This window comes from Cololabis saira, chromosome 13 (genome assembly GCF_033807715.1).
Source record: "Cololabis saira isolate AMF1-May2022 chromosome 13, fColSai1.1, whole genome shotgun sequence".
NCBI classification, from domain to species: domain Eukaryota; kingdom Metazoa; phylum Chordata; class Actinopteri; order Beloniformes; family Belonidae; genus Cololabis; species Cololabis saira.
Window position 1 is genome coordinate 43533512 of NC_084599.1, and position 27145 is coordinate 43560656.

General features: G+C 43.4%; 1 protein-coding gene across 7 annotated transcripts in view; it reads right to left on the reverse strand.

Moving 5' to 3' along the window:
• mast2 (microtubule associated serine/threonine kinase 2) overlaps positions 1–27145 on the reverse strand; it is a 125085-nt gene that overhangs the window by 13850 nt on the left and 84090 nt on the right. For all 7 annotated transcript variants that reach the window (XM_061738894.1, XM_061738896.1, XM_061738893.1 and 4 more), the window contains 17 exons: positions 23112–23187; positions 21717–21920; positions 15156–15257; positions 13776–13908; positions 13441–13508; positions 12872–12972; positions 10499–10707; positions 10286–10424; positions 8603–8735; positions 8362–8527; positions 6855–6956; positions 6621–6743; positions 5312–5421; positions 4345–4508; positions 4118–4260; positions 1066–1227; positions 758–967 (listed from right to left, as the gene is read on the reverse strand). In XM_061738894.1, coding sequence (XP_061594878.1) covers positions 758–967; positions 1066–1227; positions 4118–4260; positions 4345–4508; positions 5312–5421; positions 6621–6743; positions 6855–6956; positions 8362–8527; positions 8603–8735; positions 10286–10424; positions 10499–10707; positions 12872–12972; positions 13441–13508; positions 13776–13908; positions 15156–15257; positions 21717–21920; positions 23112–23187 — 2345 coding nt within the window. The remainder of the gene's footprint in view (positions 1–757; positions 968–1065; positions 1228–4117; positions 4261–4344; positions 4509–5311; positions 5422–6620; positions 6744–6854; positions 6957–8361; positions 8528–8602; positions 8736–10285; positions 10425–10498; positions 10708–12871; positions 12973–13440; positions 13509–13775; positions 13909–15155; positions 15258–21716; positions 21921–23111; positions 23188–27145) is intronic.

The following is a 27145-nucleotide window of genomic DNA, read 5'->3' on the forward strand; positions in this document are numbered from 1 at the left end:
TTGTGGTAGATTATATTATTATTATTATTATTGTTATCGTGGTAGATGATGTTATTATTATTATTATTGTGGTAGATGATGTCAAGTTTATTGAGAAGGTTTTGAAGGCAGACTTATATCACCATAATCTAGAATTGGGAGGATTGTCATTTTAACCAGAGCTTTGCAGAGCGAGTGAAAGATGCTTTATTGCGGAACAAAAAAACAATTCTAGATCTGACTTTAGAAAGTAATGTATTAATGTGGACCAGATACCCAGATATTTATAGGAATTGACTAATTGGAGCAGTGATCCGTCCAGGGAGGAAGTGTTGAAAGGTGATGCGTGGTAGATTCTGGTTGAATATGATCACTTTGTGAAGTGAAGGCGAAGATTGGAGAAAGCGTGTTGGATATTGTTGAAGGTAGTTTGCAAGGAAGTCAAGGCAAAAATAAATAAGTTGTAAACTCAAATGAGAGTCTTCTGTATCTGGAATGAATGTATTCTTGAGTCTATAAGGTAACAATAATATAATAATAAGATAACCTTGTTTGAATTGTAAAATGTGTTTGGATAAATACAATCTTTGACTAAAACGAGACTAAAATGGTCCTGGACAATTCTGACTAAAATAAGACTCAGACTTTTAGTTGACTGAAACTTGACACGACTAAAAGGAGAATGAACGTGACTAAAACTAATAAAAACTAAAATGATAGCTGGACCCAAAGACTGGAATAAAACTAGAACTGAAACATTGACAGAAACCACACTGACCTGCAGGGATCATGAGCGACAGCGTGGTGGCCGATGCCGACTTGATGACCTTGTTGAGCGGCCTGGAGGTCGTGTGTTTGTCCGAGTCTCCGGACAGCAGGCGGTGTCGAGCCCGGCGAGCCGCCAGGTCGCTGATCGCCTTGGGAGTCGACGGAGACCCGGCGGTGGCGCCGCTCGCGGCCACGTTGCCGCCGTCGCCGGAGCTGCCGGCTGCATCGGGAGAGAAACACGGAGGTTTGCGGGTCAGAGGAAGGCGTGGTCTGAACGTGGTCTGGACACCACCGCGGCAGCGGGGAGCCTGTACTGACCTGTGGGCGTGTTCTTGCTGCTGCCGGAGCTCGGCGTGGCCGGAGACTCGTCCATCTTCAGTTCCCGCTCCAGCGGGAGTTCTGGGATGGAGACGGGGAGCTCGTCGCCCCGCGGGCCCCTCGGACCCCCCAGACCCGGACTCTTCCTGCTGCCGGCGGCTCCTGAGGGACCACAGGGGCGTTAGCGGGGGCGGAGCCTCAGTGGGCCCAACAGAACCCAACCCTTCTGGATGTTTCACTGATCTAAATCTGGCCTGAACACCTGCCGGGTTCATCAGTCTGAGCCGGTCGACCCAGGAGGAGCCTCACCAACATCAGCTCTTCATTGATCCGGTCATCGTGAGAGGTGAACGATCAATGAAGTACTGATCAGTTCTACCAGGAGCTTCCATCATTGATTGGTCATTCAAACCAGTAAAGCCTGGATTACATATACACACACGCGCGCGTGTGTGTATATGTAATATCTGCCCCCACTGCGCAAGAAACTGTGGATCAAGGATCGGCCTCCACAGCCACCTGAAGACCCACAGATGACCAGACTCACCGACAGGAGGACAATCATACTGGTTTTGAGTGATCGCCGATGATGATGGTGTGTGTATGTGTGTGTGTGTGTATATGTATATGTCTGAGTGGCTGTATGTGTGTGTGAGCATGCATATGTATGTGTGGCTATGTGTGTGTGTGTGTGTGTGTGTGTGTGTGTGTGTGTGTGTGTGTGTGTGTAGCTGTGTGTGTGTAGCTATGTGTGTGTATGTATGCATGTATGAATATATGTATATGTGTGTGTATATATCTATGTGGCTATGCGTATGTATGTGTGTGAATATGTGTGTGTGTGTGTGTGTGTGTGTGTGTGTGTGTGTGTGTGTGTGTGTGTGTGTGTGTGTGTGTGTGTGTGTGTGTGTGTGTGTGTGTGTGTGTGTGTGTGTGTAAAAATCCTATCAAAGCTCCACCTGAAGTGTATCTATAGTGGGGGAGCAACCCCGCCACCCGCGAGACCAGAGGCCGACACGGAAGAGCCCGGAACCCAGGCCACCGGCAACCCCACAGAGGGGAGAAGTAGGAGGGAGGCAACCCAGGCATCCCATTCATTCATCCATTCACCTATCCGATATCTATACTAATAATAATATGATATACTATACACAATAATAATAATAATAATAATAATAATAATAATAATGATAATAATAATATTAATAACCATCTTTGTATAGAAATAATATCAATAAATTATTAAAAATTTGTTGTCCTGCCGATGGAGGCCCAAATCCTCCATGGCAGGACCCTTCCATACCACATTCTCACCGACAAAGATGCACATTCATGCACCGTTTCCCCCTCCCCGGGGGGTCCAGCACCGCCAGAAGGCACCCCAGGCTGCACGGCGAGCCCCGCCAGGCCCGGGTATCCGACCCATCTATCCCAGGCCGGTGAGGGAACGCGGGTGATGTGGGACCCCCTCCCGCCCCTGGTGTTGAGTGCATGTGATTAATGCCATAAAAACAGGGAGGGGGAGGGCAAGGTATCAAGCTGACAATGATCCCACCCCCTCCAGAACTAAGTATCCTTGTTAAATGTATTAAATGTATTAAATGTAAATGTGTAAATGTGTAAATGTGTAAATGTGTTAAATGTATTTATTAAATGTTGAATGTGCAGTGTCTACAGTGTTATTAAAACCGTGAGGCGGGGAGTGCCGGGCCACGCGGGACAATGCCCCCCACGCCCCGGACCCACCGCCCCTTCGCCTATGTGCGTAAGAGTCATGTAAGGGGGGGAAGGAGGGGGAGCAGAGGCCGAAGCTAGGAGGCAGGACCAGCAGAGCCGGCCCTGGAAGGACGCCCACGCTCCCGCACCGGCCATCCAATTGACGGGGGCCAGATCCCCTCAAATATAGCTTGGTGGTAGATATGCTGCTATAGGCCTATGCTGCAGGGGGGCACCGACATGATCCACTGGGCGGTGCCTCTCACCCTTCTTCTCCTCTCCTCTTCCCTTCCTCTCTTCTCCATTTCCATTTTTATCTATTATAAATATCTCATAGCTATCATTTTTGTCCATCGTACCTGTAGTTTCTTGTGCCGGCCCCCCTTTTTTCTCTTTTGTGCATGATTGCAGGCTGGAGCCTCGGGAGCTGCGTTCTGGCCTGCGGTCCCGGTCCCCCCCCCCATCCCCGGTCATCCCGTTGCTGCTTCCACCTGCCTGCTGTGCTGTTGCCGTCCCTGACTCCCCCAGTCTGGCCTTCGGCAGGAGGGTCCCCCCTTATGAGCCTGGTCCTGCTCAAGGTTTCTTCCTCCTAAAGGGGAGTTTTTCTTGCCACTGTTTGGCTTAAGGTTTTTCTCCCACTAGGGGAGTTTTTACCTGCCATTGTTTATATAATAATTGCTCGGGGGTTTATGTTTATGTTTATGTTCATGTTTATGTTCTGGATCTCTGGAAAGCGTCTACATCTGTTGTATTAGACGCTATATAAATAAAATTGAATTGAATTGATTTGAATTGAATTGAATTGAATATACACAACTACATACACGATAGTTGTCCTCATCTCTTTGATTCACTGTGACCGGAAAAAAACGGAAGCTAAACAAAGTATCAGCTAGTGCTCTGGGGGGGTTTAGCACCGCGGAGAAATGGAATGATGGAGAAGTCCGGAGGGTTCACGACGGCGTCACAGTAACGGAGTAGGTTCTGCGTTGGTTTAACGCAGAACCTTAATCCAGGCTTAGGAGAGTCTGAGAGGGTTTCACAAAGGTAAACCGTGATTCGGACCTGGACCAGAAATGTGGACCATGTACCCGGGTCTGTGAGGCCTACGAACGGACTAACAAAGACCCGCAGACGGACCCGTCTGGGGCTGATTCTGCCTTCCACTTTCAACCCACAGATAAACTCTGGCAGGATCCAGCAAGATCCAGGATCCATCAGGGTCCAGTCTCACCTGGTCCCCCCTCCTCCTCCTCCTCCTCCTCACCTGGTCCCCCCTCCTCCTCCTCCTCCTCCTCACCTGGTCCCCCCTCCTCCCCCCCCTCCTCCTCCTCACCTGGTCCCCCCTCCTCCTCGGAGGAGATGGCGAAGCGCGGCATCTCGATGATGGCGGAGCAGCAGCGGCGCCGGACCGTCAGGGGGGGGCTGGAGTCGCTCTCCGTGTGGGACGACTCCGACACCGACAGACGCTTCCGGAGGCTGCGGGGGGAGAGGGAAGAGGTTTCACATCTTTCATTTTTTCACGGTTCCAGGGACGGCGGAGGAAACTAGCGGCCCACTCACATCTCCGGGGATCCCACCAGCCAGGACCGGTCCCTGGACTTGAGGCCCCCGAGGCCCCCGAGCCCGTCCAGGCGGTCTCCGGCCTCCTCGCTCAGGCTGCGTTTGGTGGGCGGGGGCGTCCTCTTCTCCTCGTGCAGAGACAGACGCTCCATGCTGCTGTACACCTGCAGACAGTCCTGCACGTTAGTGGACCTGCTGACCCGCTCAGACCGGGTTTATCTTTATTCTTTTTATTTTATTCTTTATTTCATTCATTAAAAGAAAAACAAAACAGTTCAATATAATTACAACAAATCTTCCTTGAATGAAAGGGAACAGAAAGAAGACTAAGCTTATTTTATTCGTCTCTTTTTCCTAAGAAATCAAATTTCAATTAATGTAATAATAAAAAAATTACAAATTACGCAAATAAAAAAAATCCCTTTCGAATCAACGTAATTTAAAAAAACAAAAACTACAACAAAGTTGTAGTTTTGTAGTCTTATTCTTTTTTGATTCAAAGAAAAAAAAATATGACAATGGTGCTAAAAAGAGAGAGAGAGAAAAAAAAACCCACCTAACTTAACAATTATATTTCTTCATCAAACCGGCTTTTATTATTCTTTTAAATGTAATGTTTGATTTGCATTCTTTGGCTTCTGTATCCAGATTGTTCCATAAACTGAAACCTTTTACAGAAACACAACGTTCCATTAATTTTGTCCTGAATTTTGTTTTTTTAAAGATCTCTGTTCTTTTTAAGTTATACTTATTTTCTCTTTTTTCAAAGTTTTTCTGTATATTGATTGGCAAAATGTTCTTATGATCTTTCCACATAATTAGCAGAATTCTGTGGTTCCACTAATTCAAGAAATGTCCACGGTTTTAACTGAAGGAATGATGGATTTGAAGGATGACTACCGTTTTCTACTAATTATTCTGATACAGGACGGATCAGAATTTCGTGGTGTGAAGTTTTCATTCCCACCTTGTTGAATCGCGGCGAGCAGGACGAGAACTGCCGGATCTCCACGTGCTCCTCGTCGTTGGTGTCGTCCTCGTCCTCCGAGTCCAGGTGGTGGTACCGATCGGACCGGGCTGAAACAGAGGAGAGGTGAGGCCCAACGGCACCGCGGCAGACAGAAAACACAGACTACGTTTCCATGCAGTCAAAATCCGGGTTACGGCCAATATTCCGGTTACTGAAACATTCGGATCAATGTGTTTCCATGCGTGAGCCATCAGGGTTATCCCTGTTTACATGGTGATTAATCATTTATCTGGATCAAACCAGCGACACACGGAGAACATCATGACGCAATTCCCGTAATTTCTGCTTCTTCTTCCTGTATCCAAATCCAAAACAACAGCAATAACCAGCGTGTTTTTGAGTCTTCCGGTCAAGTGTCTTCCAGTGAAGCTTGATCTGGTCTGGCGTTCCTACAAATGCTGCTTCACCCAACTTTCCTCTCTCCTTCTTGTAAATCTTCTATCCCGGTACTTTCTACCGTCTACAAATGCAGAAATGTTCATATCCTTCATTACATTTATGAAGTGATTAGTCTCCTCCTGGTCTTGGTTTCTCCGTGTTTAGAAGAACTTCCTGGACTCAAAAGACAAGGATTCCTTGTGAACAGAACATGTGCAGAAAACTAATTCCTGTTCCGTTTGATGGAGATATTCTGTTTGGCGTTTACATGACCCAATATACCTAGACTAAACAGGACCTGTTAGTCCAGGGGTCGGCAACCCAAAATGTTTTAGAGCCATATTGGACCAAAAATACAAAAAACAAATATGTCTGGAGCCGCAAAAAATGAAAAGTCTTGTATAAGCCTTAGAATGAAGGCAACACATGCTGCATGTTTCTATATTAGTTATAACCGGGGGGAGATTTTATTTTCATTATGCACTTCGAGAAAAAAGTCGAAATGTTGAGAAAAAAGTCAAAATGTCGAGATTAAAAAGGAAAGGAAAAAGGAAGAAAAAAAGAGAAAAAAAAGGTCAAACATTTTTGAAAAACCTCCAGGAGCCACTAGGGCGGCGCTAAACAGCCGCATGCAGCTCTAGAGCCGCGGGTTGCCGACCCCCGTGTTTGGTGTTTACATGACCAAATATTCAGGTTAGAAAAGGAGTAACCCAGGGGTCATATTCGGGTTTTTAAAAACCTGAATATGAATATGTTATTGGTGTTTACATGGCCGTGCAAAACCGGGATATTGCTAATATTCCGGTTAGAAAAGGGTTATTGATGCTGGAAACGCAGTCACAGCCGAGCATGAATCAAAAACACCTACTGTCGAAGTAGCTGGTGTCGTCCTCCGACTCCAGCTGGGGGATGAACTCGGCTTTCTGCCTCAGCAGCCCGTTCCAGTCCAGGTCTGTGAAGAACGAGTGCTGCTTCACCTCGTAGGCACTTCCTGGAGACACGAGGTCAGAGGTCAGAGGTCAGAGGTCTTCTGCAGGATTACAGCCGGACCGTGAGCAGGAACCGTCATAATACATCCTGAAAGCGGTTCTGGGTCTGGTACCTGTTCCCAGCCGTTCCAGAGGGTTCTGCCGGAGCAGTTTGGAGATCAGGTCCTGGGCGTCCTGAGGAAGAGCGTTGTCGTCCTCCGGCCACGCGATCTCATCTGAGAATCACGAGACAAACAGGAACAGGACGTCTACAGGTTAGACCAAGGTACATTTAAGACTTTTGTACAGTTTTCAAACCAAAGAAATCGAAGAAATCTAGTGCTGAGGTCGAGGTTGCCAGATCTGACCGGTTCCAGCCCAAACACGATGAAAAACCCACCGAAATAATTAAAAACCAGCCCAAATCATAGATTCTCTATGTTAAAACCGTAATTTATTGAATGCGAAATAAATTTCAAGTCATAAGCAAATGAAGCTTCACAACACCACTAAATAGCCCCAAAAAGTTCAGCCTCTAAACAAAGACTACAATTAAATTGAGCAGATTAAACCAAATATAATATTATTGTATCTATTGTATCTGTAGGAATTGTTATTTTTATTATTTTTATTTTTATTCTTCCGACGAAATGAGGGTCTTTTTTCCCCCTAAACGTGCCCCAAAAGTCACCAAATTTTGCACCAAGCCAGGCCTGGTGATAAATTTGATATTTTATGTTTTGCATTAATGGGCATGGCCTAACGGCTCAACAGCGCCCCCTAGAAAACTTTGTGCCTCAAGCCCCACAATACGGTTTGATGTACAATCAGTACACACCTGTATCAATTTATGCCATTTCTTCTGCAGTTAATACGGCCCGAACCGTAACGTGCACCCAGGTCTGTTATACATCAAAATTTGCGTCTCCATCCTGCGACGATGGGCATTACTTTTCTCGGTCAAAAGCGTTACCGTGGTGACGATAGACGCCAAAAAGTGCGCCCCCCCTTCATCTGATTGGTCGATATCTGATAGTTCCTATTTTCTGCCATAACTTTTGAATGGTTTGATATAGAAAGTCGTGGGTGGTTGCAAAAAACCCGAAACATACCCGAAAATAACCCGGAAAAACCCGAAACACACCCGGAAATAAACCCGAAAAAACCCGAAAAGCACCCGAAAAAAACCCGAAACACACCCAAAACAAAAACCGAAACTTACCCGAAAATAAACCCGAAAATAACCCGAAAAAGAACCGAAACACACCCGAAAAAAACCAGAAACTCACCCGAAACACACCCGAAAATAACCCGAAAATAAATGTCCTCTAAATGTCCAGTCCTGAAGAATCTACATCAAGTCATACAAGCTTCCACTGCAGCCTGAACGTGCACAAGGGTGGAGGAACGTTCATCGCTGCTTGCAGCTTTAATTATATTTATTTTTTGCTCTGTCTTATGATTGTATGTTGTATTTCTGTGTGTTTTATTCTGTAAAGCACTTTGTCTCACCTACAGGTGGCTGTAAAGGGGTATAGAAATAAAGTACATTTACATTTTACCAGAGCCACGTTTGAGCCGTTACCCGGTGACCAAACCGAGGAATGAAGCGGTAAAAACTGAAGGGATATCACTGCTCACCGCTGATGACCTGGCCGAACAGTTCCTCCGGCGTGTCTCCGAAGAACGGAGCGCAGCCCACCAGGAACTCGTACAGGATGACGCCCATGGCCCACCAGTCCACCGGCTTCCCGTAGCCCTGACGCAGGATCACCTCGGGGGCGATGTACTCCGGAGTCCCGCACACCTGCAGGAGAACCAGACAGGAAGTCAGTGGGACGGGTTAGAGAGAGAGCCCGGATCCACAGACGAGAGGCAGGACCTGCTTGTCCAGGAACTCTCTGGTGTCCTTCTCGATGTGTCCTTCGTACAGGTTCGTGGTTAAACTCATCAAACCGATCTTGGAGAGGCCAAAGTCGGTCAGCTTGATGTGTCCCAGGGACGTGATGAGGAGACTGCAGAGACACAAACAGACACTTAACACAAGTATTTCTGCAGGACCAAACAAACATGGCCGACTCCGATCACCAGAGCAACCCGGGGTCGAATGTCTTCATCTACAGCCGGTACCATTAAACCCTCGTAGTAGTAGACCCAACTTCCTGTTTTTATCTCAGTTTGTTCATGTAATAGTGACATGTGCAAGTTGTAGCGCCCCCTATGGATGGACTTTTATAGAAGCAGATTTGGTTGGAAAGAATGTCCCAGTGATTATCAATAACATTCATTAAGTTTGGATCAATACATCACAAGACACCAGCAAAGAACAACTTTGGGCCATGTCCAGATGGATGCCCAAAGGAATACAATGGCTGGGTTTTGTTAAGAACCTCACGATTCAATTTCGATTCTTTAGGTTTTGATTCGATATCGATTCAATTCAATATTGATTTAAATGCTTCGATATCGATTCAGTAAGACGTAGAAATACACAAATACCTGTTGGTAATGTTTCATTATTTTTATTTTCATGCCTATAACACGTGGCTTGTTACTTCACATAGAAATGAACTGAGCAATTAAACTTAGCAGCACCAGAACGGCTCACTTGTGCATTTGTACTGTAGTACAAAAGTTACAATAAAAAAAACATATGACAGTTCTGTGTCAACATGAAAAATAAAGTGCATGTAAACTTAAATAAAATGTCTTTCCTCTTGGACATTGTAATAGACCTCACAACATCTGATATAAAACATTACCAGTACCATAGTAACGCTTATGCATATGTAGAACAAAAGTAAAAACACAAAACAGTTTTGGGTTTTAGCCGTAGCTTGTTGCATCAGCATGGTGTCGGCTTAAGTGATTACGCAGGTTTGTCGTGTTGCTGTTGTGTTTCAGTTCTGCCTGGCAAAACTTACACACCTCCCTACTTTTGTCCGTTTCTCGTCTTCCTTCTTTAAATGGGAATTCAAAATGAGTCCAAACGTCTGATATAAAGATTTTCCACTTGCCATCGTCGCCATTTTATTGTTGTTTGGTCGCGGCAGACACGTCATAAGAAAATGTTGCCTACAGCGCCCCCACTGGCCAGGAGGGGAATCATTCAGAGGCTTTGATTAATCCATATTGAATTAGGGCGGGGATAAATGCGATGCATCAATTTTTTGATATTTTTACCCACCCCTAAGGAAAACCCTGATGAATACCCAGAGGAAAAACCAGGTTATGGTCGGGTACGTATGAACTGCAGTTGTTGCTGGCAAGATATCACTAAAATTACAACAAGCTGCTTGGATCCATCTCTTCATCATCCATCCATCCATCTTTCCATCCATCATCCATCCATCCCTTATCTACTTCCTCCAGTCAGTGCTTTGACTGGGTCACAGGTCTATCTTTAGATGGTGGTCTCTCGTCGGACTGCAGGTCCATAGTTAGTTTTATCATAAAAAGTGCAACTTCATTCTCATAAAAGTTCTAATTCTCTACTGGATGCATGGAAGTTGAAAGAAGGTGAAGAGTACAAATGACCATGATAATGGTTCCAATCGTGACTTACTTGTCTGGTTTGAGGTCTCTGTGGACGATGCCGTAGTTGTGCAGGTATTCCAGCGCCAGCACCGTCTCAGCGAAATACATCCGGGCCATGTCGACGGGCAGCGCTCCGATGTTCTTCAGCAGCGTGGCGCAGTCTCCCCCTGGAAAGACCGGTGAGACAACTCAGTCCCGCTGGCGCTGACGCCATAACGGGCCGAGGCCGGAGACTCCTTACCCTCCACGTACTCCATCACCATGCAGAGGTGTCTCCGGGTCTCAAACGAGCAGAACATGGACACCACGAACGGGTTCTCTGCAAACGTCAGGATGTCCCGCTCCACGAAGGCCTGCTGGATCTGGTTCCTCAGGATCAGGTTCTGCTTGTTGATCTTCTTCATGGCGAATCGCTGCCGGGTTTCCTTGTGACGTACGAGGTACACAGCCCTGGAAGAGAGGAAAGAGAAGAGGGAGGTTTATACTCCCAAACTAGAACATTCCTTCATCTATGGACAGTATGAGCACCAGATATTTTATGTCAACTTCGATTAATTTTTGTGATTGATTGTACAAACTCAGAGGCCCAAGTCTTAGGGTGCTACCTGTTCCTCATAGCACCTGACAGACCTGTAACCCACACCTGAACGAGACACCATGATCAGTAAGTGTGTGTGAGCGGTAAGTCTGTGAAAAACTTCGCCCCAGAGCTGCTCCTTAGCCATTGTCCTTGATGTTATCAGTCGGTTCGGTCAGTTCTGAAAACAGGTCCAAAGATGTTCCTGGGAGAGGGGGAGGGTTAGTGGGGGCAGGGCCCCTTGTTTACATTCCACCAGGGAGATTGTGACTGGAGCAGCAGGCCAAGCTGCCCTGTCAAGGCCAGATTATAGAATCAACAATTGTGAAAGAAAGGAAACAGGCAGACTCCAGTCATTTTCCGTCTGCCGTTAAGTCTCTGATTCCTCTATGGCGACTCCAAACAGACGAATTTGTGATCAATTCCCGGCAAGCTGAGCTTCCAACTTCTCCAAGGTCTTATCCATCTTGCCAATGAGCTCAAAGACGCCGCCAGCCTGCAATTCTGTTCAAGAATCACATCCAGCTTGCGGCTTTGCTCTCCCAGCGTTAAAGTTTGAGTGCTGATCCCCGTGCTTATTCCTTCAGCCACGTCCGGCAGCTCTGAAAGAGCCAAAACAACTGTCGACAACTTACGCGTTTGTCGGTAGGCCAGGAAAATCCCCACTCCAATTAGAAGAAATCCTGCTATCATAAATCCAATTATGAAGGCAACTTCAACGTCCTCGACAGACAGAATCACCAAACACAACGGTTTCCAATGTTTCCAGGAATCCATTGTGTATCCAGCAAAAAATGTCCCATCGGGGCAGGAGGGCTCCCTTACCCCCTGACTTCTTGTAGCAAAAATTTGGTCAATTGTGCTAAGAGACCAGTTAATCAATTCCATGATTGTAGAGTTTCGGAGGAGTGAAAATGAGAGGCTCTGAAAACATGACAGGACAAAAGCAGTAGCAGGGAAGATTGATAAGGGAGAGGAGCAGAAAAAGCGTCCGCCTTCGCCGAGAGCCGGAAGAAGTCTACACGATAACGATCCAGTGGCTTCTGGTCAATACAAATGTCAGTTTATATGCAGATGATGCTGAATTATGTTCCCAATCAGAATTCCAGAAGATCAGTATTGGAAGAAAAGATCACAGTGTCCTCTGGACCAAAGAGGAAAAGGATCATCTGGACTGTCTGGACTTTTATCAGGAACCAGAACCCAAACTCTGTGATGGTCTGGGGTTGGGAGACACATTTGCAAGGACAAGACTGAGGAAGAAGAGGCTGGAAGAACAGGACAAAACAAGAGGCTCCACATTGGCCACGGTTACATGATGTTTTTTAATACGGAATAAATTATTCAGAATTCAACTATTTTCCTTCGAGTTTACATGGAAATAGTAATTCTGAATTGAGGTTTACATGGAAAACATGTTTGATGGTCTTTCTCCAATTCCTCTCCAGGTCTGGGGGTTGGGAAGGTTCTGATTGGATAGGGGGGGGACCGGAAGTTAAACTACCGGGAGAAAAACTAACTTAGCCGCTACAACTTTGAAAAGCTCACAATTTTTGTTTCCTGCCATCTGTTCTTTTAATTATTTCCAGGTCCTCCAAGCTATTTATTAAATAAATGGTCTCTGCTCTTGACCAGCGTTTACTGCTGCTGCATCTTGAAACTTTGTTAGGAAAACCAGCCCAGTGGAATATAAGATCATGGAGACAGACGGGCGAGGGAACGAGCAGAAAGAAAGACCGGAATTAATTTAAAGAGGAATGAGTGTAAACATGATCTGGAATTATTCTATTCGGATTTAAAATCTGAATAAACCAGCCACTTACTTCAGAATTAAGTTTAATTCGGAATGGCCATTTTCATTCAGAATTAGGTGTTTACATGGTAATTTTTACTCATTTTAAATCGGATTTAATTTTAATTCTGAATTAAAGAGGAATCAAACTTCCCATGTAAACGCACTCAATGCTGGTTTCCTCAACACCAGAACACCTTTAGGATCCAGCGAACAGAAACTAAGTTTGACGGACGCGGCCGTACCCGTAGGCTCCGTTGCTGATGAGCTTGATGTTCTCAAAGTCTTCCTCTCGCGGGGTTTTGGGTTTGGTCTGGGCGGCTGCAGGAACCGCGGTTCCTCGGCCCTGAAACCACAGAAGAAGAAGAAGAAAGAGTGTTAACAGGAAACGGGTCTCAAACCGAGCAGTTAGTTATTCTACGGAACAGTATTAGGGCCATGCAGGAGAAAAAATATTTGAGAGGGGAAGATTTTTTTTTATTGTGCACTTCCAGAAAAAAGTCGAAATGTTGAGAAATAAGTTGAAATGTCGAGAACAAAGTCAAAATATCGAGAAAAAAAAAGTCGAAATGTCGAAAAAAAGTCCAAATGTCGAAATTAATGTTAAAATACAATTTCAAGAATAAAGTTGAAATTTTCGTGAATAAAGTTGAAATTTCGAGAAAAAAGTCGAAATTTTTCTCGACATTTCGACTTTTTTCTCAAAGTGCACAATAAAAAAAAATCTTTCCCTCTCAAACATTATTTGTATTTTTCTCTGATTCTCTTCTGTATTTATTCACACATCAAAAACACAGAAACTTCAGCCACTCACGTCCACAGAGTCGTCGGTTTCCGGGGTTTCTGGGTTCCCACTGTCGTAGCTGCTCAGCTGGGTCATTTCTGAAAGCCGACAGTATTGATCAGTATTGATGAGTATTGACCAGTATTGACCAGTATTGATCAGTATTGACCAGTAATGATCAGTACTGATCAGTATTGATCAGTATTGATCAGTACTGATCAGTACTGATCAGTATTGATCAGTATTGATCAGTACTAATCAGTATTGATCAGTACTGATCAGTATTGATCAGTATTGATCAGTATTGATCAGTGTTGATCAGTACGGATCAGTATTGATCAGACTGGGGGGAAGTGAAGCCTCACCCTCCAGGGGGTCCCTGGTGAGGCCCAGCTGGCTGATGATGTAGCGCGGGATGTCAGACTTGATTCCCTGGCCTTCCTTAGCGTGACCCTCGGCCGCCTCCAGCAGGTGGTAGAACTCCTCCGGGTCAAACTCCTGCAGGACGGGAGGTGTTACGTTAGTTACTAACTAGTTACTAACTAGTTACTCCTCCAGCAGGTGGTAGAACTCCTCCGGGTCAAACTCCTGCAGGAGAGGTGTTCAGTTAGTTACTAACTAGTTACTAACTAGTTACTCCTCCAGCAGGTGGTAGAACTCCTCCGGGTCAAACTCCTGCAGGACGGGAGGTGTTCAGTTAGTTACTAACTAGTTACTAACTAGTTACTAACTAGTTACTCCTCCAGCAGGTGGTAGAACTCCTCCGGGTCAAACTCCTGCAGGACGGGAGGTGTTCAGTTAGTTACTAACTAGTTACTAACTAGGACTAACTAGTTACTCCTTCAGCAGGTGGTAGAACTCCTCAAATTCGTCTGTTTGGAGTCGCCATTGAGGAACCAGAGACTTAAGGCAGACGGAAAATTACTGGAGTCTGCCTGTTTCTTTTCAATACAATTGTTGATTCTATAATCTGACCTTGACAGGGCAGCTTGGCCCACTGCTACAGTCACAATCTCCCTGGTGGAATGTAAACAAGGTGACTCTGCCCCCACTAGCCCTCCCCCTCCCAGGAACATCTGTGGACCTGGATCAGAACTGACCGGGCCGACTGATAACATCAAGGACAATGGCTGAGGAGCAGCTCTGGGGCGAAGTTCACAGACTTACCGCTCACACACACACACACTTACTGATAACCACCCCCCCTCATCTTCAACGCCTTCCCTGGCTCCAGCTCTCCTCTTATCAGCCCCCCTGACACGGTCGCCGGGTTCGAGCGCCACGAAGGCCGCGGCCCTCACTTGGATGAACTGTGCCGGGATCCCCCCCCCCGACTTGCCCACCCCCCAAACCCATGCAAGTTATGATGTTGTTTTGTTGTGTGTATGTTGCTTTCCTGTGCTGAGATGTTTTTTTGCACCTTGACACTAGGTATTAATACACAGTGTGAAGATGCCTTTTTTTCCCTCCTCCTCCATCCCAGTGTCATCCTTCCTCCAAGAAATGGCGTCCGTATAAATGGTGACATCGGTGTGAACCGGAGTCAAGTTCTCTCGTCTGATTTATGTCTGACTTGGCAATAAAGCTTTTTCTGATTCTGATTCTGGGGGTTCATCAGCATCTGGTTTATACACTAACTAGTTACTAACAAGGATTAATTAGCACTAACTAGTCACTAACCAGCACTAACTAGTCTCCTCACCAGCACTAACTAGTCACTAACCAGCACTAACTAGTCTCCTCACCAGACACTCCAGCAGCCGCGCCGGTCTGGCGATGATGATCATCAGTTTCCTGACGAGCTGCGTGACGAAGGTCAACTCCACGCTCTCGGAACGCTCGTGGGCCTGGAGACGGGAGACAGTTACCACCATGTTACCATGGCAACAGAGACAAGACAGGAGACAGTTACCATGACGACAGAGACAAAACACCAGGTAACCATGACGACAGAGACAAGACAGGAAACAGGTAACCATGAAAACAGAGACTTCATTAAACCATCACTTACAATCAACCACATCATCTTCCATATCATTTATCAGAGAAATAAGTTTATATTATAAGAAACTGAGCAGAAAACCTTCAGTCCGACCCAGAAAACCCCAGACGTTTCTGCAGAAACATCTGCAGAAACATCTGGAACAAACACCAGCACGTTCTCGTGTGTGAGTCAACGCGGGACGTTTAGACCCAGATGTTTGCAGATGTGAGTTAGCGCCCCCCCCCCAGGTCTCCCCAGGTTCCAGCAGGCCTGGCTGCAGGTTTCCATGGCGACAGCCAGCCGGGTCACTGGGAGAGGTGGACAGATGGATGGATGGATGAGGGTGGAGGTGGAGGAGAGATGAAAGACGAGAGGAGAGACGGGCTGGATCCTGCAGGGTCTGGAATGAGGTCCTGACCCCGGCAGGACAAATAAAACCTGCTGAAATCCCAAACCCAACAACCTTTAAAAGTCACTATTAATATCTGTTTTATTATTTATGTTTCAGGTTGACGGTTCTGAGACGAACCGTCACCAGAACCAGAACCAGTCACACCGGGTCATACCAGGTCAGCTTCCAGAGAGATGCCGTCTTCTTTGTGTAACAGAGTTGGAAAAAATAAATAAATAAATAAATAAATAGAAAAAAAAATAAATAAAAAATAAAAATAAAAAAATAAATAAAAAAATAAATAAAAAATAAATAAAAAAAAATAAATAGAAAAAAATAAAAATAAAAATAAAAATAAAAAAATAGAAATAAAAATAAAAAATACAAACAATAATAAAATAAAACAACTAATTGAGATAAAATTCAAAAATATTCAACAAAATCAATAAATGAGAAATAAAATCCGCAAATACAATTTGAAAAAAAAAAAAAAAAAATTATTAATGTGCATTTTCCAACTCTCTTCCATTTGTTCTGATTGATTGATTCCTGAACGGATCGTTGATTCCAGATCCATCATCCTTCCTGAGATACGTCCTCGTATATAAACACCCACAGATCAGCAGCTGCTGCACACGGAGCTTCAGTTTCGGCTGATTTCACCTGAGATCTGAATTAAAAGCTAATGAGAGAAAACAATCGCTGTGTTTTTAAATCGACGGCTTTCTGAGCTGTTAAGTTTAGTAACGGATCTGGAGACAAAGCTCAGCTTCTCCTGAGTCTCCAGGAACTGGTGGGTGACGTCACATAAACCCCTTTTCCACCAAACCGGATCCAGTTCTGGTTCTGGTTCTCAACTCGTTCCACTAGGAACCAGCTGAGAACCGGTTTGTGTTTCCACAGCTCGGGTTCTAAGAGGAGCCACGTCAGTTACGTCTCTGTAAACGTCAGTTACGTCTCTGCGTTGGCGTGAAAGTTGCAGCAACAACCAGGTATTTGCTCTAATGGCGCTTTTCCACCAGCACCTACTCGGCTCTCCTCTCCTCGGTTTGGTTCTTTCCTGGTGGATCTGGTGGTTCCTTATCTCCGTCTAGATCTTTTTAATTCTCTCCTGGACAAAAAAGTCAAAATTTTGTGAAAAAAGTCAAAATATCAAGAAAAAAAGTCAAAATTTTGTGAAAAAAGCCGAAATGTGCAGAGAAAAATCTCATTACACTTAAAACAAGACTCATCACTGGAAAAAAACTACAATTTTTACCTGTTTCAAGTAGATTTTCACTTGAAATAAGTAGAAAAATCTGCCAGTGGAACAAGATTTTTTTGCTTGTAATAAGAAGATAAATCTTGTTCCACTGGCAGATTTTTCTACTTATTTCAAGTGAAAATTTACTTGAAACAGGTCAAAATATCAAGAAAAAAAGTCAAAATGTCGAGAAAAAAGTCGAAATGTCGAGAAAAAAAGCCAAAATTTTGTGAAAAAAGTCAAAATGTCGAGAAAAAATTCAAAATATAGAAAAAGTCAAAATTTTGTGAAAAAAGATCTGGTGGTTCCTTATCTCCGTCTAGATCTTTTTAATTTTCTCCTCAGCACCAGGTTTATGAACATCTGCACCTCAGAGTTCGATCAGAACAGACTTCTGCTGCCGTTGCTGCTGGAATAAAATGAACCAGAATCTCCGTCAGAGTCTCTTTCTCTGATGTCACATCCTGACTCAGACGTCTGACTCCAACCCCCCGACCAATCGGTGGCCTGTAGTGTGATGACATCACAGCCCGACTCAGCAGCTTAGAACCTCGGCAGAATAGTTACAGGAAAAGTATCTACTGGTAGTTAGACCCTAGTGGAGAAAGAACCAAACCGAGTGGAGACAAGTCGAGCTGAGTAGGTAGTAGTGGAAAAGCTCCATAACTTTACTAATGTCGAGACGAATTGTCATGCAAGTTCCAGTTTCCTGAAAACCCTGCAGGGGAACGACGCCTTGCAGGGTGCCCCAGCCTCATACCCCGCTTGACCCATCGTCACACAAGTTCCGGCGTCCTGCATCCCTGCTGAGACGGCACCGTGGAAGTGTCTTTGACTTCCAGCTCCTGCAGAGACGAGGACTTGATCCACGGAGACGCCATATCATGGACTTCCTGACTCCTCAGGGGTCAGTTCCAAACAGAACGATCACACCTGACTGTAAATTACTTTTTGTCTCTCACTTGGCTTGTTTATTCCTACCTTTTGTTGATTGAACTTCTTGTATAAAAACCCTGTTGTAAAATCTCTCTGGGTTGGCACGCCAACTCAGACCTGATCTGTGCTGGTCCTGCTCACCGCCGGCTGAATAAAAACTCACTATACCACGAGCGGACTTATGAACTGATTTTAAATTCCTCAACACTAACATATGATTTTTTAAAGCCTGTAGACGAGGTTGAGGGCAACAACTCTGCTGTAAATCCTGACGTCGCCATGGCGACGGAGATGGAACCACTCGGGTACCAAACCGTCATCATCGACCCGGAAAACCCGACTGAATCAAACTGACTCAACTGCAAAGTCCCTCTCCTCTTCCTCCTCTTCCTTCTCTTCCTCCTCTTCCTCCCAGCGGTGGGTCGGCTCCTTCCAGGTCCTGGTCCTCCTCCTCGTCACCTGCTCCAGGACCTGGAGCAGGACCTGGACCTGCTCCTCCTCCAGGACTTCCTCCTCCTGCAGCCTCCGTTGCCAGGAGACGGGGTGCATGTCCGCCGCCGGAGACTCCCGGATCCTCCAGGATATTCCAGGAAAACCTCCACACCTCCGACCTCCGTCCACCTCCGTCCACACCTCCGTTTAGACCTCCGTCTCCACCTCGTCCACCTGCTCACGGTGATGTCATCACCATCACCAGCAGCTGCCCGGCGTCTGAGCCGACTGATCTGATCCGGGGGGGTCGTTTCCCTCCAGATGTGCCCAGGTTAGGCTCCTCCCCCTCGGCCCGGCAGCCAATCAGAGCAGAGGAATCCCCCCCCCCCCCCCACACACACACTCACACACACACACCTCGTCTGACGAGACTCATCCGTCAGCCGCCGGCGATCGCTGGGGCGTGAAATTAAAATCCAGGAGGTGTGTGTGGATGATTGAGACGTATTTAGTGAGGGGGTGACATTTTCAGAGTGTGTGTGTGTGTGTGTGTGTGTGTGTGTGTGTGTGTGTGTGTGTGTGTGTGTGTGTGTGAGACAGAAGGTCAACACGAGGCTGCTGGGAGTAAAGTCGCAATTGTTGGAAAACAGAGCTAATAGAGACGTCGCTGCTACTGCTCGTGTAATTGCGCGCGCGCGCACACACACACACACACACACACACACACACACACACACACACACACACACACACACACACACACACACACACACACACACACACACACACACACACACACACACACACACACACACACACACACACACAGGTGTGTGTAGGAATGCGTAGCTGCTCGGTGTTCTGGTGACATCACCGATGAGCCAGTGGGGGGGTTGTTGTCCCGCGGTAAACGGAGCGAGACTGACATCTCCATCAGCTCCGTTTCTCCAGACTAACAAGGAGATTCGGGATTAAATACACGCAGGAAGATCCCGGCGCTCCCAGCCGGGTCTGACCGGGTTTTTCTGGGTCTATTCAGGTTCTTCTGGGTCGGATTGACCCGGAACATCCTGGACAGACAAAGCCCCTCCAGTCTCCTCTGGATCACTGCAAAAACTCTAAATCTGAACAAGAATATTTGTCTTATTTCTAGTTAAAATGTCTCATTTTTAGTAAAAAAATCTCATTACACTTAAAACAAGACTCATCACTGGAAAAAACAACCATTTTCACCTGTTTCAAGTAGATTTTCACTTAAAATAAGTAGAAAAATCTGCCAGTGGAACAAGATTTTTTTGCTTGTAATAAGAAGATAAATCTTGTTCCACTGGCAGATTTTCTACTTATTTCAAGTGAAAATTTACTTGAAACAGGTCAAAATATCAAGAAAAAAAGACAAAATTTTGTGAAAAAAGTCGAAATGTCGAGAAAAAAGTCGAAATGTCGAGAAAAAAGTCGAAATGTCGATAAAAAAGTCGAAATGTTGAGAAAAAAGTCAAAATTTTGTGAAAAAAGTCAAAATATCAAGAAAAAAAGTCAAAATTTAGTGAAAAAATCCGAAATGTGCAGAGAAAAATCTCATTACACTTAAAACAAGGAAAAAATCACTGGAAAAATAACTTGTTATTTGACAATTTTCACCTGTTTCAAGTAGATTTTCACTTAAAATAAGTAGAAAAATCTGCCAGTGGAACAAGATTTTTTTGCTTGTAATGAGAAGATAAATCTTGTCCCACTGGCAGATTTTTCTACTTATTTTAAGTGAAAATCTACTTGAAACAGGTGAAAATTGTCAAATAAGTTATTTTTCTGGTAATGACTCTTGTTTTAAGTGAAATGAGATTTTTTGACTAAAATGAGACATTTTAACTAGAAATAAGACAAATATTCCTGGTAAGATGTTGAGTTTTTGCAGTGTGTCTGAGGGGAGTGGGGGGGCCCTGATCTCAGACTAGGAGGTCCGGATCCGGGACCACCGGTCCGGACCCGGTCCCCGTCTCATCCAGACCCACAGACCTGGTTCTGATCAACCAATAAGGGAGAGGGAGGGGAAAGTTCCCAGAACTGTTTGCTGGAAACATCCACTAATTAATCTAATTAATCAGAGTGTTAATTATTCCTAGAGGTCAGACTGCTGGACCAGGTCTGAGGACGGAGGACGATGGTTTTTCTGCTCGTTTCAGACCAAAGTTTCTGCTCAGGTTCTTCTCCATTTACCTAATTATTCATCATCTCTTCAACAGGGTTCCTACACATTTTTCAAGGTCAAATTCAAGCACTTTCAAGGGTCATTTTCTAAATCTTCAAGCTCCTCCTCCGACTCCTTTTCAGCCATGAAGGTTTATTTCCCTTTGATTTTGTTTAATGACTGTTTATTTGTATTCTTTTCTGATGTTTTGTGTAATTGTTTTTCTTTTTTATTTATAATATGCTCGAAATAAAGATTTCAATCAATCAATCAAAACCTTATCGCTGGGGTAAAATATCTACAGGATATACTCCTGTAGATATACTCAGAAATATTATCATTATTATTATTTTTTATTTCCGCTTTCTATCACAATTATGTTCATTGTATCGTGCTGTAAACATCTGGTCATGTTTCATCTTACTGATTTTATTTCTCCTTGTAATAACTAAACTATACAGTCTGGTCCCAATTTGGTGAAAGACACACTTATAATTTCAAGCACTTAAACTAAAATTAAAGCAATTTTCAGGCCTTGAAAACCCAACATTGAAATTCAAGTCCTTTCAAGGATTTCAAGCACCCGTAGGAACCTTGAAAAACATAACTAAATGTTTACAGCCGATACAATGTACATAATTGTGATAAAAAAAGCAGAAAAAAAATAATGAGTATAAATATTCCTGTAGATATTTTACCCCAGCGAAAAGGTGCTGGAAGATTTTTAAAATGACCCTTGAAAGTGCTTGAATTTGACCTTGAAAAATGTGTAGGAACCCTGGATTTATCGTACTGATTTTATTTCTCCTTGTAATAACTAAACTATACAGTCTGATCCCAATTTGGTGAAAGACACAGTTATAATTTCAAACACTTAAACTAAAATTAAAGCACTTTTCAGGCCTTGAAAAAACACAACATTGAAATTCAAGCAACTTTCAAGGATTTCAAGCCCCCGTAGGAACCCTGTATTTAATCAGAATGTTAATTATTCCTAGAGGTCAGACTGCTGGACCAGGTTTTTCTGCTCCTTTCAGACCAAAGTTTCTGCTCAGTTTCTCCTCCATTTACCTAATTATTTATCATCTTTTCAGATAATTAAGTCAGACTTTTGGCAGAGTTTGTGACTCACGTCCTGCAGCAGCTTCTCCAGGCTCTCCTGCAGCTCGTAGAAGTATCGGGAGGTGATCTGGTCGTCCCGGCTCTTGTCCAGACAGTCCCGGGACAGCTCGATGAGCTGGTGGTGGATGAAGCTCAGGACGCCGTCGGCCAGGACTTTCTCCGGGGCCGAGGAGGCCAGGAGCTCGGAGAGACGCTCCTCCATCTGGGCCGTCGCCTGCAGGGACGGGGGGGTGTAGAGACAATCACTGAATTATTGATCAGAACAGGAGATTATTAAACTGAAGTCGGGGAGAATGTTCTGTCTGTGGCGGCTGGTGCTGTATATTTCTGGGGGGGAACGAGGTGTAACGAGGTGTAACGGTACGCAGGAATCACGGTCAGGTACCAGCTTGGTACCATGGAGAAAAAAGGAATGTAGAAAATAATATTTGATATTTTATTTTATATATTATCATGATATATTGTTTTATAGGGTATAATTATATTATGAGATCTCATGGGATGTTATATTATAGTATTATTATATTGGTATATATTATAGTATGGTGATTTTGTTTTGTTATAATATTATATTATGTTATATTAGGCTATTATTATATGCTATTATAGTATTACATATATTACTTTATATTATATCGTGCCATATTATATCACTCTATATGACAATTATCTATTCATTTATTTATTCATTTTTCAAATTAATAGTCTTAATTTACTTATTTACGTTCATTATATTATTTACACACACAAAGATTTTTTTTATTGTGCACTTCCAGAAAAAATTCGAAATGTTGAGAAAAAAGTCGAAATGTCGAGATTAATGTTAAAATATAATTTCAACATTAATCTCGACATTTCGACTTTTTTCTCGAAGTGCATAATGAAAATAAAATCTTCCTTCTCTAAAATATTATTTTTATTTTTCTCGTACCTGGCCCTATCTTATTTTTGTGAGGGGGATACATATTGTTTTTTGCACTACCTTGTTCTCTACAGCTGATATAACATGAATTACTCCTATGTGGGATTGATAAAGTTCTTATTTTTACCATCTGAGAAAATTAAATATATTATATTTGGTGCCTAACTGTTTCCCAAGTATATTAGTGCGTGTGTGAATGAATAAATGAGACGTAAAACGTAGATTTCTTTGTAGAAAGATGCTTTATGAAAATAAGTCCATTTACTTGTATTAGTTTACAGCGCAGTCTTGAACATCCAATATGGCGGCGACGGTGACGTACGGCAGCAGCTCCATGGGGCGGATACGGATATATATATATGTCTATGGAAGAACCAGGGTGTGTGTGTGTGTGTGTGTGTGTGTGTGTGTGTGTGTGTGTGTGTGTGTGTGTGTGTGTGTGTGTGTGTGTGTGTGTGTGTGTGTGTGTGTGTGTGTGTTCACCTTGGGGAACCGTTCCTTGTAGACGTGGTTCATCATCATGATCTCGTGGTCGAAGGAGACGGGGGAACGACCGGGGCTGGAAGCAGAAAACAGGACAGATGTGAGAGGAGACCACATCTGGATGACATCACAACATCTGGATGACATCACAACATCTGGATGACATCACAACATCTGGATGACATCACAACATCTGGATGACATCACAACATCTATTCAATTCCATTTTATTTATATAGCGTCTAATACAGGGGTCTTCAACTAGATTATTCAGGGGCCACGTCTGCAAAAGGACTGTATGGAGAGGGCCGCACAATTTGAAAATGTGGGGGTTTTCAAAAGGTATTTTGCACTCAAAGACGAAGACGTATGTAAATATAATACATTTGTATTATACATTTGTATATATCTAGTTTACATATGAATTATGTATTAATTGTCTCCAGATTTAGTCATTGTGAATGTTAAATATAATATTCAGATAAAGAAATATTATTTTAAATGCAAGTTCATTTTGAAACCATGCATTGTGCAAACTTAATGAAGTTGATATTGACCTACTTTTAATAAAACACGCCATAATGACAAAGCACCACTTTCCACCAAGATTTCCTTATTGAGCATTGAGCACAACCATTTCAGACCATAGTACCCAGATTGATGTTATAAATAAGCAACCAAAATATCAACCATAAGCTCCTTATGACACAAAAAAAAATTTTAAAAATTAAAAAAGTTTTTTTTTGTTTTTATTTTTTAACAAACACCCCCTTTTTTGAAATATGACCAGGGGCCACATAAAAGCTCCTGGCGGGCCGCAAGTGGCCCGCGGGCCGCCAGTTGAATATCCCTGGTCTAATACAACAAAAGTTGTCTCTAGGATCTTTCCAGAGACCCAGAAAATGACCCCGAGCAATTATTACATAAACAATGGCAGGTAAAAACTCCCCTAGTGGGAGAAAAACCTGAAGCCAAACAGCCAACCGTTTACTGGACCGAGACGGTTTCGTTTGACGGGGTTCTGGAGAGGAACGTTGAGACTCTTCAGTTGTCAAACCTGTCATTGACGTTTTCCAGGAACCAAACTAAAAAAAAATCTGCTTTTTTTTTTTTATCTGTTATTCCTGTACCGTGACCTCTGTTTGACCTCTGGTAGTCCTGTCCATCATCTCCAATACTGTATTATAACTGCAATATCCATTAGTCACTTTATTGAATACTTATTGTCTTTATAATCAAAGAATATTTTAATATATACATGTTTCAGGGTTCTTACACATTTTTCAAGGTCAAACTCAAGTACTTTCAAGGGTCATTTTCAAAATTTTCAAGCACCTTATCGCTGGGGTAAAATATCTACAGGAATATATAAACTCATAATTAGTTTTTCCGCTTTTTATCACAGTTATGTACATTGTATCGTGCTTTAAACATCTAGTTATGTTTCATCTTACTGATTTTATTTCTCCTTGTAATAAAACTAAACTATACAGTCTGATCCCAATTTTGTAAAAGACAGAGTTATATTTTCAAGAACTTAAACTAAAATTCAAGCACTTTTTCAGGCCTTGAAAACACAACATTGAAATTCAAGCACTTTCAAGGATTTCAAGCACCCGTAGGAACCCTGATGTTTACTCTTTAATATTTTTTTTATTTCTTCTTTATCTTAGATATCTTAGTCATTTTTATCTCTTATTTTACATTTTCCACTTTTTCCCCACTGTGCAACAAAAAGGTTTTTCTTCTCCTTTAATAAATAAAGCCCACGACAACAAGTTAGACGTTCTTCGGAGGTTGGAGCTTCTACAATCATGTGATTTTTATTTGTTCTTTTCACAGAAAAATAAGCTTTTAAAAGAGAAACAGAGGCTGTTTATGATCAAATCAATCTAAATCAAGCTAAAAAAAAAGAAAAATAAATCAGTTTAGAGAATGGATCATCAGTATGAGTCATCCATGCACACACACACACACACACACACACACACACACACACACACACACACACACACACACGAACAACAACAACAACACACACAGATCATGTGACCTGGAGGATGAGGTAATGCTGATGTCATCGACACAGCTGAGAGTCCAATTACCAGGTTAATGTGTGACACACACACACACACACCTACACACGAACGTGCACACGCACACGCACACACACACACACACACACACACACACACACACACACACACACACACACACACACACACACACACACACACACACACGGCTCATGAGGTCAGAATATATTTTTACTCAGTTTTCTTTCTCTGTTTTAAAGTCAGAATTTGACTTTGATGAGGTCAGAATTTCTACATTTCTCTCCTAAAACATGAGAGAATGATGTTGACGCACCTGAAGGTGGCGCCGACACAATCCACGTATCTCCAGAACCACGTGGACGATCAGAAATGTTATAAAAGATGATATTATCGTCCTCTCGGAGACGAGAGACGAGGAACTCGGAAACTGTTCAGAGGACACGAGCCCTCCTTTTCGAAGGCTTTTATTGTGAAATATATAGAGGGAATGTTCATGACGTCACAGATGCGACTTCACAGCGGGTTATTCCCACTGAGTGTCAGAAAGACTGAGTGTCAGCATCAACTTTCAGTTTGAGCAACTGGAAAACATCTAAAATGGGAAAGAGCTGTTGTGCGATCGACTGTACTCATAGATTTAGCAAGAAATCTGAGTTATCGTTTAACAGACTGCCGAAAAATAAGCTTAAGAGAGACAAATGGATCACTGCAATTCACAGAAACAACTGGATTCCAGGAACCGAAACGTGGATTTGTGGTTCCCATTTTGTATCAGGTAATGTTGGATTTTTGGGTAGCTAACGTTAAACGGTCCAATCATAAAGTTCGGTGTCCTCATCACTTTAATTTCTACAACAAATCCTGCCTTGAAGTCGGACCAAGCGTCAAGACTTTTGTCTGTCTTCAAGCTTTGCTTCGTGTATTTCCCCGGCGTAGAAATTAAGTACATCTAAATATCAGGAAACTTGATTCGTGGCCAAATATTAATGTCCATGGACCACTGGTTCTTGGTAACTGTACCAAATATTAATGTCCATGGACCACTGGTTCTTGGTAACTGTACCAAATATTAATGTCCATGGACCACTGGTTCTTGGTAACTGTACCAAATATTAATGTCCATGGACCACTGGTTCTTGGTAACTGTACCAAATATTAATGTCCATGGACCACTGGTTCTTGGTAACTGTACCAAATATTAATGTCCATGGACCACTGGTTCTTGGTAACTGTACCAAATATTAATGTCCATGGACCACTGGTTCTTGGTAACTGTACCAAATATTAATGTCCATGGACCACTGGTTCTTGGTAACTGTACCAAATATTAATGTCCATGGACCACTGGTTCTTGGTAACTGTACCAAATATTAATGTCCATGGACCACTGGTTCTTGGTAACTGTACCAAATATTAATGTCCATGGACCACTGGTTCTTGGGGTAACTGTACCAAATATTAATGTCCATGGACCACTGGTTCTTGGGGTAACTGTACCAAATATTAATGTCCATGGACCACTGGTTCTTGGGGTAACTGTACCAAATATTAATGTCCATGGACCACTGGTTCTTGGGGTAACTGTACCAAATATTAATGTCCATGGACCACTGGTTCTTGGGGTAACTGTACCAAATATTAATGTCCATGGACCACTGGTTCTTGGGGTAACTGTACCAAATATTAATGTCCATGGACCACTGGTTCTTGGTAACTGTACCAAATATTAATGTCCATGGACCACTGGTTCTTGGTAACTGTACCAAATATTAATGTCCATGGACCACTGGTTCTTGGGGTAACTGTACCAAATATTAATGTCCATGGACCACTGGTTCTTGGGGTAACTGTACCAAATATTAATGTCCATGGACCACTGGTTCTTGGTAACTGTACCAAATATTAATGTCCATGGACCACTGGTTCTTGGGGTAACTGTACCAAATATTAATGTCCATGGACCACTGGTTCTTGGGG